At 39.5% G+C, this 15,000-nt stretch overlaps 1 protein-coding gene across 1 annotated transcript in view; it reads left to right on the plus strand.

Annotated features, from left to right (window-relative positions):
* The window catches only part of LOC129405106 (N66 matrix protein-like), a 12,194-nt gene extending 1,757 nt beyond the window's left edge, over positions 1-10,437 (plus strand). Inside the window, exons 3-7 of the mRNA XM_055140482.1 lie at positions 380-439; positions 2,049-2,225; positions 6,776-6,970; positions 8,515-8,843; positions 10,279-10,437. Of these exons, the coding sequence (XP_054996457.1) occupies positions 380-439; positions 2,049-2,225; positions 6,776-6,970; positions 8,515-8,802 (720 nt within the window). The 3' untranslated portion in view covers positions 8,803-8,843; positions 10,279-10,437. The remainder of the gene's footprint in view (positions 1-379; positions 440-2,048; positions 2,226-6,775; positions 6,971-8,514; positions 8,844-10,278) is intronic.
* The last annotated feature ends 4,563 nt before the right edge of the window (positions 10,438-15,000 follow it).

Consider the following 15,000-nt stretch of genomic DNA (forward strand, 5'->3'; position numbering starts at 1 on the left):
AGTGGGCCTGGTTGATTCCAGGTATTCAATAGGATTCCTAAGACCTGCCAGGAGTGCTTGCTGAGAACAGAGCAGGAGGAAGCCTGAACATCACTTGGTATAGGAAAAGCATCAACATTGCCTAGAAACTGGTGATGAATTAGCAGTGATGAAAATATTGAGAAACAGTTAGGCTTCTGCTTGCAGATATCCAAAAACAACTGAGCATTCTTGAACCAAGGTCCCTCATGTGTAATGATGAAACTAAGCACCTAAAATTCACTTCACTCACCTGAAACTATATCTTAATTGCATATATAATATTAATAAGTATGTTTGAGATGCAAATATATTGTAGTCTAATTATTGAATAAACATTTGTATTCCCATCTCGTTGTAGTTGGCTGATGCGTATGGGTATGTAAATGATGGATATTACAGACAGAATGAACAAGGACAAGTAAGTTTTATTTGACTTCTATCTATGTTCTCACACTTTAATTCACTGTGTCTAGGGAGTTGATAACAGACAAAGATATTCGTGTATACTGACCCATGAAAATGTTAAGAGATGGAGTCAGAGTCACTGCATTAACTGTGTTCTAATGGGATTAGTGAAGAGAAAATTTTCACCTCCAGCATGCCTCAAGTATGTGGAGTCTAGAATTCTTGGGATATGTTATCAGGCTTGTGCAATGTCGTGCATTTAAATTTGAGTTCTGACACTACATTTGCAGCAACATTTACAGTTGTCATTTAGTGGTTGGATGGCTCCCCAGAAAAGAAAACTGTATGAAGAAAATTGATGAAAAGTTTTCTTAATTAAAACCTATGGTAAATTCAGAAATTCTAAACTCTAGATTATAATTATAAAATTTAGCAAGAGCATACACTTGACAGTTGCACTAACATTTTTAAGAACACGTATGTATGCCAAAATTATATAGATACCTAAATTTTATATGCAAATAAAAAAGGAGATATTGTCTAAAGTTAGCATTGTAAAAAATGCCAGTCACATATATAAAAATCTATATTTATAAAATATGGATTTCATCCCTGGACAAGAAAGGAGTGTTAAAAGTAGGTAAAGAGATATACATGATAATCTTTCAGTATCTGTATTCAAGCCATAATGCCTGAAAGTAAAAAAGAGGAAAGAGAGAGAGAGACAGATAGAGAAAGTGAAAGAGAGAGAAAAACAAGTGCCTGCCACAGAGGCAGACATGGATTAGGGCAGGAGACAACCTGGGAATATTGGTGGTGGATTATGTACACTGGTGAAGGGATGGCTGATGGAACATGACATAATTGAAACCCGAATATGCTCAACCTTGTAACTGTATCTCACTGTAATTCCATTTTAAATAGATATATAGAGATGTAGATATAGATGTTTCATCACTCCCTGAAACAATAAATTCTGTAACTTTTCTTGATGTTCAAATGTAAGAGTGTATTTTCCAAATTGTTGGAAATGGTTAGATACTGCTTTGAGTCTCTATTTTTTCCCCCTACAAAAAGCCTGGATTTACCTTATGGCACATTCATAAAGATGTCTGTTCCATAGCAGGACTCAGAATTGGCATCTGAATTAATGGTAACAATAGGATAAAAGAAGCCAAGTCAGCATTCCCAGGGCCAGAGCAATGGAGGCACTTGCCTTGCATGTAGTGAGCCCGGTTGATTCCAGGCATTCCATAGGGTTCCCAAGCCCTTCCAGAGTGATCACTGTGTACAGAGGCAGGAGGAAGCCCTGAGCAACATTGGGTGTTGAAAAAATCAACACTACCTAAAAACTGGAGATGAATTAGCAGTGATGAAAATATTGAGAAACAGGAAGGTTTCTGTTTTCCGATCTCAGAAATCAGCTGAGCATTTTTAAATAAGACTGTGTTACAAGGTCCCTCATGGATAATGATGAGACCAAGTTTCTAAAATTGTGCAGCACTTCACTCACCTGAAACTATATCTTATCTCCATATATAATTGTGATAGGTATGGTTGAGCTGCAAATATATTCTAGTCTGATTATTGAATGCACATTGGTATTCCTCATCTAGTTTTAGTGCGGCGAAGGATATGGGAATAGAAATGACGGACAAAACGGATATAACGGACATACCGGATATAACGGACAAAACGGATATAACGGACAAAACGGATATAACGGACAAAACGGATATAACGGACATACCGGATATAACGGACATACCGGATATAACGGACAAAACGAACAAGGACAAGTAAGTTTCATTTGTGCTACTATCTACATTCTCACACTTTAATTCACTGTGTCTAGGGAGTTGATAACAGACAAAGACATTCGTGTATACTGACTCATGATACTGTTAAGAGATGGAGTCAGTCACTGCATTTACTGTGTTCTAATGGGATTAGTGAAGAGAAAAATCTCTCCTCCAGTTACCATGTCTCTTATCATGCTGGTCTCTTCATGAGTAATGGAAAGAGGAAGTCCGGAAATTGAAAAATAAAGTTTTTCAGATTTTAGTATTAAAATGAATAAGTATTTGCTTGCTCAATATACTTTTTTTTCTGTCTCTCATCTTTTTTTAAATTTTTTACTAGTAAATTACAGTGAGGTACAGTGACAAACTTATGAACTTTTGTGTTTGCATTTCAGTCATACAGTAATCGTTTGCCCATCCCACCACCAGTGCCCATTCTCCTACAACAATGTTCCCAGTATTCCTCCCACCACCCACACCCCATCCCCCATCACCCCACTCTGCCTCTGTAGCCGGGCATTTCCTTTTGTTCTCTCTCCTTTTGGGTCTTGTAGTTTGCAATAGAGGTATTGAGTGGCTATCATGTTTGGTCTATAGTCTGCTTTCAGCTTGCATCTTTCAACCCGAATGGGTCCTCCCAATGTCCTCTACTTGGTATTCTCTTCTCTATCTAAGCTGCCTTTTCCTCCAGCATGTGAGGCCATTTTCCAAACTGTGGGGCAGACCTCCTGGTTCTAATCTCTACTACTCTTGGGTGTTAGTCTCTCATTCTGTTCCACAGATGAGTGTAATCTTTCTATGTCTGTCCCTCTCTTTCTGACTCATTTCACTTAACATGATACTTTCCATGTTGATGCACTTATATGCAAATTTCGTGACTTCATCTTTTCTAACAGATGCATTGTATTCCATTGTATAGATGTACCAAAGTTTCTTTAACCATTCATCTGTTTTGGGGCACTCCCATTTTTTCCAGATTTTAGCTATTGAAAACAGTGCTGCAATGAACATACAAATGCAGATGTCATATCTACTATACCTTTTTGCATCTCTGGGATATATTCCCAGCTGTGGTATTGCTGGGTCAAATGGGTTCTCAATTTCTAATTTTTTGAGAATAGTCCATATTGTTTTCCAAAAGGGCTGAACCAGTCGGCTTTCCCATCAGCAGTGAAGGAGAGTCCCTTTCTCCCAACTTCCGCACCAATACCGGTTGCTTTTATTCTTTTGGATGTGGGCCAGTCTCTGCGGTGTGAAATATCTCATTGTTGTTTTGATCTGCATCTCCCTGATGATTAGTGATGTAGAGCATTTTCTTTGTGTCTTTTAGCCATTTGGATTTCTTCTTTGAGAAAATTTCTGTTCATTTCCACCCCCCATTTTCTGATGGGGTTGGATGTTTTCTTCTTGTAGAGTTCAAGCAGTGCCTTGTATATCCTTTATATTGATCCCTTATGAGATGGGTATTGGATGAATATACTTTCCCATTCTGTAGATGGTCATTGAATTTTGGCCACTGTTTCTTTTGAGATGCAGAAGCTTCTAAGTTTAGGATAGTCCCATTTGGCTATCTCTGTTTTCACTTGCTTGGCCAGTGGAATGTCTTCTTTGAAAATACCTTTAGCTTCAATGTCGTGGAGGATTTTGACAACCTTATCTTCCATGTACCTTATAGATTCTGGTCTGATATTGAGATCTTTAATCCCCTTTGACCTGACTTTTGTACATGGTGTTAGGTAGAGATCTGAGCCCATTTTTTTGCATGTAGCTGTCCAGTTTTGCCAGCACCATTTGTTGAAGAGGGTTTCCTTGCTCCACTTCACATTTCTTGCGCCCTTATCAAAGATTAGATGATCATATATTTGAGGGTGTGTGTCAGGATATTCCACCCTCTTCCATTGGTCTGCGACTCTGACTTTGTTCAAGTACCATACAGTTTTTATTACACATAGCACTTCACTGTCGTAGCACTGTAGTCCCTTTGCTCATTGATTTGCTTGAGGGGACACCAGTAACGTCTCCGTTGTGGGACCTGTTGTTACTGTTTTTGGCATATCAAATACGCCATGGGTAGCTTGCCAGACTGTGTTGTATGGGTGGGATACACTCAGTAGCTTGCCGGCTCTCCAAGAAGGATAGAAGAATCGAACCCGGGTCAGCTGTGCGCAAGGCAAATGCCCTAACTGCTGTGCTATTGCTATAGTTCATTATTACACATACCGGTGATTATTCAATAGGAACATTTCTTAGGATTCTCCACAAAAAGAAGCTACTTTCTAGACTCAAAGCCAATTATTTTCTATAGAATAAAAACAGTCAGTATCATCTGGAAAGACTTTTTAACACTAAAAACTCGTTTTGCCTCTCTGTTAGTTCTAGTTCTCATCACCTGCACTCAATGTTAAAATGAAAGAATGAGATAAAGTTACTTGAGTCCTGCCACAATTATACTTGACAATTGTGCTTACTTTTTTCCTCAAGAATAATGGAATTCACTGAAGATTTTTAAAGGAATCAAATTCACTTGAGATTTTTAAGTGAATTCCTGAGACGATATATATTACCTGCAACATGCCAGGAGTCATTTTTAAGTGCAGAGCCAGGAGTGACCCTGAGCACTGGCACTGAGTGAAACCCAAAATCAACAGCGTATGGTCCCTTAAAAAAAAGAAAGAAGACAATGCATTCAGACTAAAGATTTATGCTTGACCTATCAGTAAACAGAGTTTCTCATGTAGAATTTTAAGGATTCCCTGGGAAGACAAGATGGGAAACCCTAGACTTCCTGGGAACCCTGCAGGAAATGCAAACTTAAAGTCCATATAATAGAGGCAACTAGCTGAAAAGTGACCATAAGCCATCAGAAATGAGGCATTCCTAGGGAATCTGTGCTGGCTGATTTACATTTGTACAGACTCACAGCTTTTCATGTCTGTGAGTCTGTACAAATGGACTAATCCCTCAGCATTATGGAACATTCCTAGGTCCTCACTGTATTTGAGGGTCTAGAAAAGAGAACAAAATAAAGCTACGAGAGCCTCAGTTAATTCGCTTTATTCATGACAGTAAATCAAGGAGACACTTTTTCTAGATAAAAGGTTGAATAGCATGCCTCAAGTATGTGGAGTCTAGAATTCTTGGGATGTGTTATCAGGCTTGTGCAATGTCCTGCATTTAAATTGTGAGTTCTGACACTACATTGCAGCAACATTTACAGTTGTCATTTAGTGGTTGGATGGCTCCCCAGAAAAGAAAACTGTATGAAGAAAATTGATGGAAAGTTTTCTTAATTAAAACCTATGTAATTAATAAGGTAAATTCAGAAATTCTAAACTCTAGATAATAATTCTAAACTTTAGCAAGAGAATATACACTTGACAGTTGCACTAACATTTTTCAGAACATGTATGTATGCCAAAATTATATAAATACCTAAATTTTATATGTAAATATAAAGGAGATATTGTCTAAAGTTAGCATTATAAAAAAGCCAGTCACATATATAAAAATCTATATTTATAAAATATAGATTTCATCCCTGGACAAGAAAGGAGTGTTAAAAGTAGGTAAAGAGATATACATGATAATCTTTCAGTATCTGTATTCAAGCCATAATGCCTGAAAGTAAAAAAGAGGAAAGAGAGAGAGAGACAGAGAGAAAGTGAAAGAGAGAGAAAAACAAGTGCCTGCCACAGAGGCAGACATGGATTAGGGCAGGAGACAACCTGGGAATATTGGTGGTGGATTATGTACACTGGTGAAGGGATGGGTGATGGAACATGACATAATTGAAACCCGATTATGCTCAACCTTGTAACTGTATCTCACTGTAATTCCATTTTAAATAGATATATATATACACAGATGTAGATGTTTCATCACTCCCTGAAACAATACATTCTGTAACTTTTCTTGATGTTCAAATGTAAGAGTGTATTTTCCAAATTGTTGGAAATGGTTAGATACTGCTTTGAGTCTTATTTTTTCCCCCTACAAAAAGCTTGGCTTTACCTTATGGCACATTCGTAAAGATGTCTGTTCCATAGCAGGACTCAGAATTGGCATCTGAATTAATGGTAACAATAGGATAAAAAAAAGCCAAGTCAGCATTCCCAGGGCCAGAGCAATGGAGGCACTTGCCTTGCATGTAGTGAGCCCGGTTGATTCCAGGCATCCCATAGGGTTCCCAAGCCCTGCCAGAGTGATCACTGTGTACAGAGGCAGGAGGAAGCCCTGAGCAACATTGTGTTTTGAAAAAATCAACACTACCTAGAAACTGGAGATAAACTGGCAGTGATGAAAATATTGAGAAACAGGAAGGTTTCTGTTTTCCGATCTCAAAAATCAACTGAGCGTTTTTTAAATAAGACTGTGTTACAAGGTCCCTCATGGATAATGATGAGACCAAGTTTCTAAAATTGTGCAGCACTTCACTCACCTGAAACTATATATTATCTCCATATATAATTGTGATAGTTATGGTTGAGCTGCAAAGATGTTCTAGTCTGATTATTGAATGCACATTTGTATTCCCCATCTCGTTTTAGTGCGACGAAGGATATGGGAATAGAAATAATGGACATAACGGACCTAACGGACAAACCGGACATAACGGACCTAATGGACAAACCGGACATAACGGACCTAACGGACAAAACGGACATAACGGACCTAACGGACAAAACGGACATAACGGACCTAACGGACAAAACGGACATAACGGACCTAACGGACAAAGACAAGTAAGTTTCATTTGTGCTTCTATCTACATTCTCACACTTTAATTCACTGTGTCTAGGGAGTTGATAACAGACAAAGACATTTGTGTAAACCTACCCAAGAAAATGTTAGGAGATGAAGTCAGAGTCACTGCATTAAACAGGTTCTAGTGGGATTATTGAAGAGAAAACTCTGTCCTCTGGTCCCCATGTCCTTATAAGGCTGGTCTCTAAAAGCAATAAGTCATTGTCTCAATTGCACAGTGATGTTCAAAGGCTGGTGTCTTAGTTTACTGCCCAAGTACTTCTGATATTTAAAAAATAATTATAATCACAACAAAAAAATGAACACTTGAACCTATTTTGAAAGCTTAGGATGATATTGGTAAATATATTCCTCCATCTTAGAGTCAGCATCTCACTGTATCTAGGCAGTTATTCATATCTAAAAGTTCAGGGAGTCCTAGGGGCCTGAAGTGATAGTACAATTGTTTTGCAGCAGCCCACCTGAGTTGATTCCCCAAAACATTTATGGTACCTTGAGTCTGCCAGGACTTATGCTGAGCACAGAACTAGGATGAAGTTCGGAGCACTGGCACGGAGTGAAGCCCAAAACAACTACCTCAATCACCCTCCCCCCAAAAATAATGAAATAATTTATCACATTGAGAATTTATGCTTGACCTATCATAAAACAGTGCAGAGAACATTTTCCCATTTAGAGTTCTAAGAATTCCCTGGGAAGACAAGATGGAAAGCTGTAGTCTTACTAGGAATCCTGAGGGAATCCCATACTCCAAATCCCTGTAAATAGCCACAGTTAGTCAAAAAGTGACCATAACCTGTCAGAAATGAGGCATTCTCAGTGAAACTGGGCTGGCTGCTTTATTGCCCTTACAGCTTTTCATGTCTGTGACTCTATGCAAATGGATTAATCCCTTGGCATCATGGAATGTTTTGGGATCTTACTATATTTGAGGGTCTCAAAAAAAGAACAATATAAAGCTCCTATAGCCTCCATTAAGTCCCTTTATTTATGAGAGTCAACCAATGAGAATCTCTAGATAAAAACTTGAATAGCCTGTCTCAAAAGGTTAGCCATGAAGCATCCTATCTTAGGACGCTATTCTAAACACACTGTTCCACAGTGAAAAAACATAGAAATTTGACAAATCCATTGGATAAGCTAAATACTTATGCGGTCATATATGAACCACTCTGAAAATCCCGTACCCACAAAGCATGCTTTCTTTCCCTATGAGGATGTTTCTGTAGTTCTTTGACCAACAACACACTACCCCTTGTGGAATATGCATGTAATCTGATACTTTCAGTTTACAAATTACAAATCTAAATCTTTTTTAGAGCAGACTTTCAGAAGAGTTTACAGCTAATAAACGAGACAATGTTCAAACTAATCTATTGGTTGGCAACCCCATTGAATTACTTATGGAGTGCAGCTAGACACTTTACACTTATTACATGACAATGTATGTTTAAAGCTTGAATTTGTGAAGTTGATATATCTCATCTGTCTAAAGATAACTGTTTTGTATTCCCTCTCTAAGACTGGAGGAAGTTCCTCTGAAGAGAATGGAATGAAGTCTTATTCAAATCATAATCAAAGATATAGACGAGATTCTGGAAGTTCAAATAGTTACCACAATCAGAATAGTCCCAACCGTGCAGTCGCTCTAGCTCTCCTGGATCGTTTCCTGAAAAATCATGCTTCACAAAAACAAACTGCAGCAGCTCATGACAATGCTGCCGCTACAAATGCTGCCACAATTACCACAACCACAACCTCAACAACTACAACCACACCCACTGCTGCTGCTCAGGCAAAGACTGCTTAAGTTCAACCGAGATTGCAAATATATCAACGGCCAAGATCAAGGTAAACAATATTTGCCAAGATATGTTCCACTAAGTGTGTGTATAAAATTAGGGATTTTTGTCTTGTTCTGCTCTGGTTCCCACATCAAAAGTAAGCTCAACGCTACAAATCAGCAAGAACAACTAGAATAGTTCAAAGCAGAGGAGAAGCTTTTTTTCTCTTAGTTCAAGAACCAAACTTAGATTGGTGTTAGAATTTCAAAAGCCCATGAGGACTGTAATGCAAACACTTTTGAAATCATGGTGTGTAAAGAGTTCAAAATATTTCAAAGCCAAAAATTGAAAATATCAACCTAATCTTATGATAAAACTCATAGACTTAAAGGTCAAGCTAGTTGATTCTAACAAATTCTTCACCAAATGTCTACATATTTGACCTCTGTTAATAAGACTAAAATGTGTTTATTTCTGTGAGTATTGTCACTGTCACTTTCATCCCATTGCTCATCGACTTGTTCGAGCGGGCACCAGTAATGTCTCTCATTATGAGACTTATTGTTACTGTTTTTGGCATATCCAATACACACGGGTAGCTTGCCAGGCTCTGCCGCGAAGGCTCGATACTCTCCGTAGCTTGCCAGGCTCTCCGAGAGAGGTGGAGGAATCGAACATGGGTTGGCCGAGTGAAAGGCGAAAGCCCAACCACTGTGCTATCGCTATTACTCACTTTTAATCAGGAACTTTACCAACACAAGTTAGCTAGTACCTCTAAGGTCATTAACTCCCAGGGGTTATGGATGCCCCTAACAGAGCAGGAATGTTACCCTTTCCGGGGCCACACCTACTGCATGTCCTACGAGGCAGGATAGGACGGCATAGTTTAGCAATGCTAAGATTAGCCTTGCAACAGATCTCACAACCACAAAAAAATCCACCTTGCTAGGAGCACTGCCTAAAATAGACAAATCATGATACAAAAAAAAAAAAAACCTTTAAAAAGAAGGTTTTGAAATGCTAGAGAGTAAAGAGATACTCCCTAAGCAGGGTGCCTGCCTATCATTCGGACTACTGGGACTTGGTGTTTCCACTCCACGTATGGTTCCCAGAGTCCTGGAAAGGAGTGAGCCCTGAGCACCGGGGTGGAGCTCAAAAACCAAACACAAACAAAAGTGAAATACTATAATACCATATATTGTCTCTGCTTCTGAATGGTGCTTCTGTTTGTGATAAATACAATCCAGAATCATTAAAATTCTAAACTACTTTGAAGAGTACCAATGCTACTATAGCACTAAATAGTCCTCATTTGAAATCTCATTTAGCACCATTCAGGCAGAGCTCATTGTCTCTGTTTGAAAGGCAATGAAATTAGGACCATGAGCTTATTAAGTGACACCCCAAAGATCACAAAGCAAAAATACCCAACCGGTCTTCAAACACATTTGAATTAACGGATGCTAATAAATGGGTTTTCTTGTCTTGTTTTCTCTTCACAGATTTTGAAAAGCTGAATGCTGATATATTTGTGATCGTCGTCTCTCGCCATACTAGTTTTACCAAAAGATAGACCAAGATACAGGGATGTAGATTCTTAGTGTTCTTCTTTGGGAAGAAACATCCCATAAAAACGCAAATAAAAACTATCTTGCAAATGATCACAGGAGCAATAGTCTCATTTCTCACTGTGCACTGACGGCTGCGTCACATCCTAACTCTTAGATACACTCTATAACATGAACATTGTGTTTATGAAAAGAAATGGAAAACGCTTTTCAGAGCCCCCCAAAAATGTATTTCCAGTCCCACATATGCCAAAAGAAGGAAATGTGAGACTCAACAGTTATATTTGAAAAGGGGGTAGGTTGGGGGGAGGTGATCACAGCTCATTGTGCTCAGAGCTTACTCCTGACTCTGCACTCAGGGAACACTCCTGGCACAGCTTCCTCATGTAGTGACAAAGATCAAACATGGGTCATCCACATGCACAGAAAGCAGTCTGCCTGTTCTATCACCTCTCTGGCACCTTGAGAGTTAACTGGTTTTTAGATAAATTATAGTGAAATTAGTCATTACCAGCATACTACCCAAAAAGGATTTACACAAGATGAAAGAGACATATATGTCCTTGCAAAATTACAGCCATAGCTAACAATACAATGAATCACTAAAAATACAAATGTCCTCCCAAACCTATGAGGTCATACATTCAGAAATCACAGAAAAGAATATATTAATACTGATGTAGTTGTAAAGACCTGAAACAATATTCATCAACAGATGATTATCTTCAGATATTTTCACAGGAAACTTTGTACAATCCCATGAATCATTTCATCTAAAAGCTATTACTAGTCTAGTAAAACAGTGAATTCATGTACTTAATTTAGAAAAACTTACATACATCTAAATTTATGTATGGAACAAAAGGAAAAATTTCTATAACCAAATATTTAGTCCTCAGTATTTCAAATGTCAAACATTCAAGAAATCTGTGGCAAACATTAAATTCAAGGTCAGCAATAAGAAGGGTAAATGAAGAAAGGAGATAGTTATTCCCCTGGGGATCATGAATATGTTCAGACAGATTATTAAAGAAGTCAGATATAGGAGTCACAAAAGCTTGGTGTCAAACGGTTGAGAAAGACTTCGATAGCTAAGGAGACAAAACTTTGTCCTGAGGAGAAGGAAGTAAAGGTACAGAAAGCACAAGCCTGGGAGCTGAGCAATAGTCCAGAGGGTAGGGTTTTGCCTTGCATGTGGCTGACCCAAGTTTGATCTTCAGCACATATATGATCCCCCAGGCCCTGCCAGGAATGATACCTCAGCACAGAGCCAGGAGGTAGCCCAGAGCACCACAAGGAATGGCTCAAAATTAAAGGAAAAAAAAAGAAGAAGAAAAGGAAGGAAGGAAAGGAAGGGAGGGAGAGAGTGAGGGAGGGAGGGAGAAAGGGAGGGAATGAGGGAGGAAGGAAGGAAGGAAGGGAGGAAGGAAGGAAGGAAGGAAGGAAGGAAGGAAGGAAGGAAGGAAGGAAGGAAGGAAGGAAGGAAGGAAGGAAGGAAGGAAGGAAGGAAGGAAGGAAGGAAGGAAGGAAGGAACTAGTATGGCCACCCCTGCTTTTCTGAGATTCTTGTTATCTTGAAGAACTGTTTTTCCAGCCTTTGACTTTGAGTCTGTGTATTCTTTTATTGTTTTGATGTGTTTCTTGCAAGCAACAGAGTGCTGGGTTTCATTTTCTAATCCATTCTGCCACTCTGTGCCTCTTTATTGGTGCATTTAGTCCACTGACATTGAGAGATTATTGGAATTGTGTTTTATACCGTCTTTCTGGAGGAGTTTGGTGCACTTATGGGGCTAGTCTTACCTTAGAGTAACCTGTATAGTTTTTCCTGTAACAATTGTTTTTGAGTCTATACAGTTTCTCAATTGTTGTTTATCTGCAAAGTTGTGTATTGTTCCTTCAAATCTGAATGAGAGTCTTGCTGGGTAAAGTATTCTTGCATAGGCATTCACTGAGATTTTCTAGTAAACCCCACCACTGTCTTCAGGGCCAGAAGATTTCTCCTGATAAGTCTGCTGTATATCTATATCTATCTACATATCTAGTTCACTGATAACTGTGATTTTTTGGATCACACCCAGCAAGACTCAGGGCTTACTTCTGGCTCTGCACTTAGGAATTACTCCTGGCAGTACTCAGGGGGCCATATGGGATGCTGGAGATCAAACCCAAGTTGACCGCATGCCCTCCCTGCTGTACTATCACTCTGGCTCCTGCTAGAAATGCTCTTTTATAAGCAATTTCTTTTTTTGATCTTCATGCTTTTGGTTTTCTATCCTTCGTTTGCATCATTCTGTTTTTTGTTTTTTGTTGTGGGCTTTTTCTTTTTTTTTTGCTTTTTGGGTTACACCTGGAGATGCACAGGGGTACTCCTGGCTTTGCACTCAGGAATTACTCCTGGAGGTGCTCAGGGGACCATATGGGAGGCTGGGAATAGAACCCGGGTCGACTGTATGCAAGACAAATGCCCTACCCACTGTGCTATCGCTCCAGCTTCAAGTTTGCATCATTCTGACTAGGATTTGTATTGGAGTATTTTTATTTGAATTTCTTTTAGCTGGTACCCTTAAGGCCTCCTGATCTGGGTACATGTACTTTTCATTCCTGGGAAGTTCTCAGTAATGATGTTTTGGACTTGCTCTTTATCAGGATTATCTTGCTCCTTGACTGAGGACTGACAATTCTATGTTGTTCATCTTCAATTCATCCCAAATTTCTCTTGTCATCTGTTGATTTCTTTGGAGGCTCTTCGCCCATCTTCTGCTGTTGTCTGGAGATTCATTGCCCCTCACCCTGGAGCTCACTTATTCTGCCCGCAGCAGCCGTGACTCTGCTGCTGAGGCCTTCCCGTGAGTTTTCCATTTCACCTATCAGGTTTTTCACATCAGTCATTTCTGCTTGGATTTTCTTTTGTATTTTCCTCCTTTCTCTTCTCATATCCTCTTGTATTCGATTGGCAGTGAGTTCCTTGGTTTTTATTCCTCCTTATGCATCCTAAAAGTTCTATTCTAAGTTCTTTATCAGAGAGGCTATGCAGCTCATTATTACTGGTCAGTTAACTGGGCAGCATCTTCACTCACTGATTTTGGTAGATTTCTGTGTTGCTTTACCATTATGACCTTTGCAGTCTGGAGTTGTTTCTTGCATATTTTTAGTGCAATTAGGCACCTACCTTAAGAAGTCTTTGTATGTTTACAGCGAATTATGGAGAGGTAAAGAAATGAGTCCAAAGCTTTAGTCCAGAGTCAGTCCCTGACATCATGCCTGCCTTCTTTTGAGCTTGCAGGTCAAAAGAGCTGGGCAGGGCTAAGCTGAACTGGCTAGTCAACTTCTCCCTTTGCCAATGGAGCTCACTGGTAACTGTGGAAAAGAATGGCCATCCTGAGTCCAAAGCGAGCCCCCCACACCACATCCACATCTCTCTATAGCACGTGCAAGCTTCTATTTTATTGATGGGCTTCTCTCTCTCTGGAGAAGCCTATGTTCTCTTTGAAATGTTGATCCTTTGTCTCTGTCCCTTTCTACTCAAATGACTGTACTTACTATGTGTCTTCTCCTAAAATTCTTTTCCCTGTGAATAAACAAGTCAGCAGAGAACTGACTTTTCTTTTTTGCTGAGGAGGACAAAATCTTGCTTCAGTCTGAGAACTACAGTTCTGTGAAATGGTCAAGTTCTCACACCACACAGATTCAGAGGTCCGAGAGTTGGTTTGGCAAGATTGGCAACACCAGATTAATAATAACGCAGGCTTTGGATGGGATCTTACCATCAAACCTTCCAGGGTACCTCACCAGCAAGATCTTGGTGACCAGTGAGGAGATCAGCAGTTCTCTCTCCATTCACGTTACTCCTCTCCACTCTACCTTCCCATGTTTCCTACCAACACCACCACAAGCAGTGCATTGAGGAATCACATCCACAGAAACCGTATGGGAGAGTGTAGGATAACATGGGGTTTGTCCTTTTAGCCTTGCCACAAGGAACTTAGTTTACCTTAGAGCAATGGCCTTTCTGTATGGACACAGGAAGACAGTTAATGTTATGCTTTGTAACTTGGGAGCTGATTGACTCCAATAATATTTACTCCTGGGTGTCTGCTTTCTCAACTCAGTTGCCCTTATTTCCTAGCACCCCAAAAGCAGGGTCCTAACGAAGGACAGAATGGACCCAGGGCAAGCTTTGAGCTACCCTGGCATCAAAATGGGCCAGGCCAAAGTGCCACAATACTCAACTATATGTTGAGAGCATGGTCATAAACAAATGCTGTTATGATCCAAAAGTAACGACGAGACTAGGACCCTGCTGGGGTTTAGGAAGACTAACCAGCCCTGAGGACTGTGGTCTGGAATATATACTGAATGTCCTCAGAAAGAATCAAACGTTAAGTTTATATCTCTTACTGTGCTCAAACAAAATGACATTGCTAGAAATTTTAGAAGTAAATTCACTATAACTATTTAAGCGAATTACTAGCTGCGGAAGGAAGAAAGGGATACACCCCGACACACCCTTGTTTGGATCCTACCCTTGAGCGGATCTCCTAGTAATCTCATCAAAATCCTTAGATGAGATTTTGTTAATCTCCTCGAGAAATGGTCTTACCCTTCTTTGTTGATTTGTTAATGTTAAACCCACCTTTGTGTCACCACCCTATGTAA

Source organism: Sorex araneus, chromosome 5, assembly GCF_027595985.1.
Source record: "Sorex araneus isolate mSorAra2 chromosome 5, mSorAra2.pri, whole genome shotgun sequence".
Classification (NCBI taxonomy): Eukaryota; Metazoa; Chordata; class Mammalia; order Eulipotyphla; family Soricidae; genus Sorex; species Sorex araneus.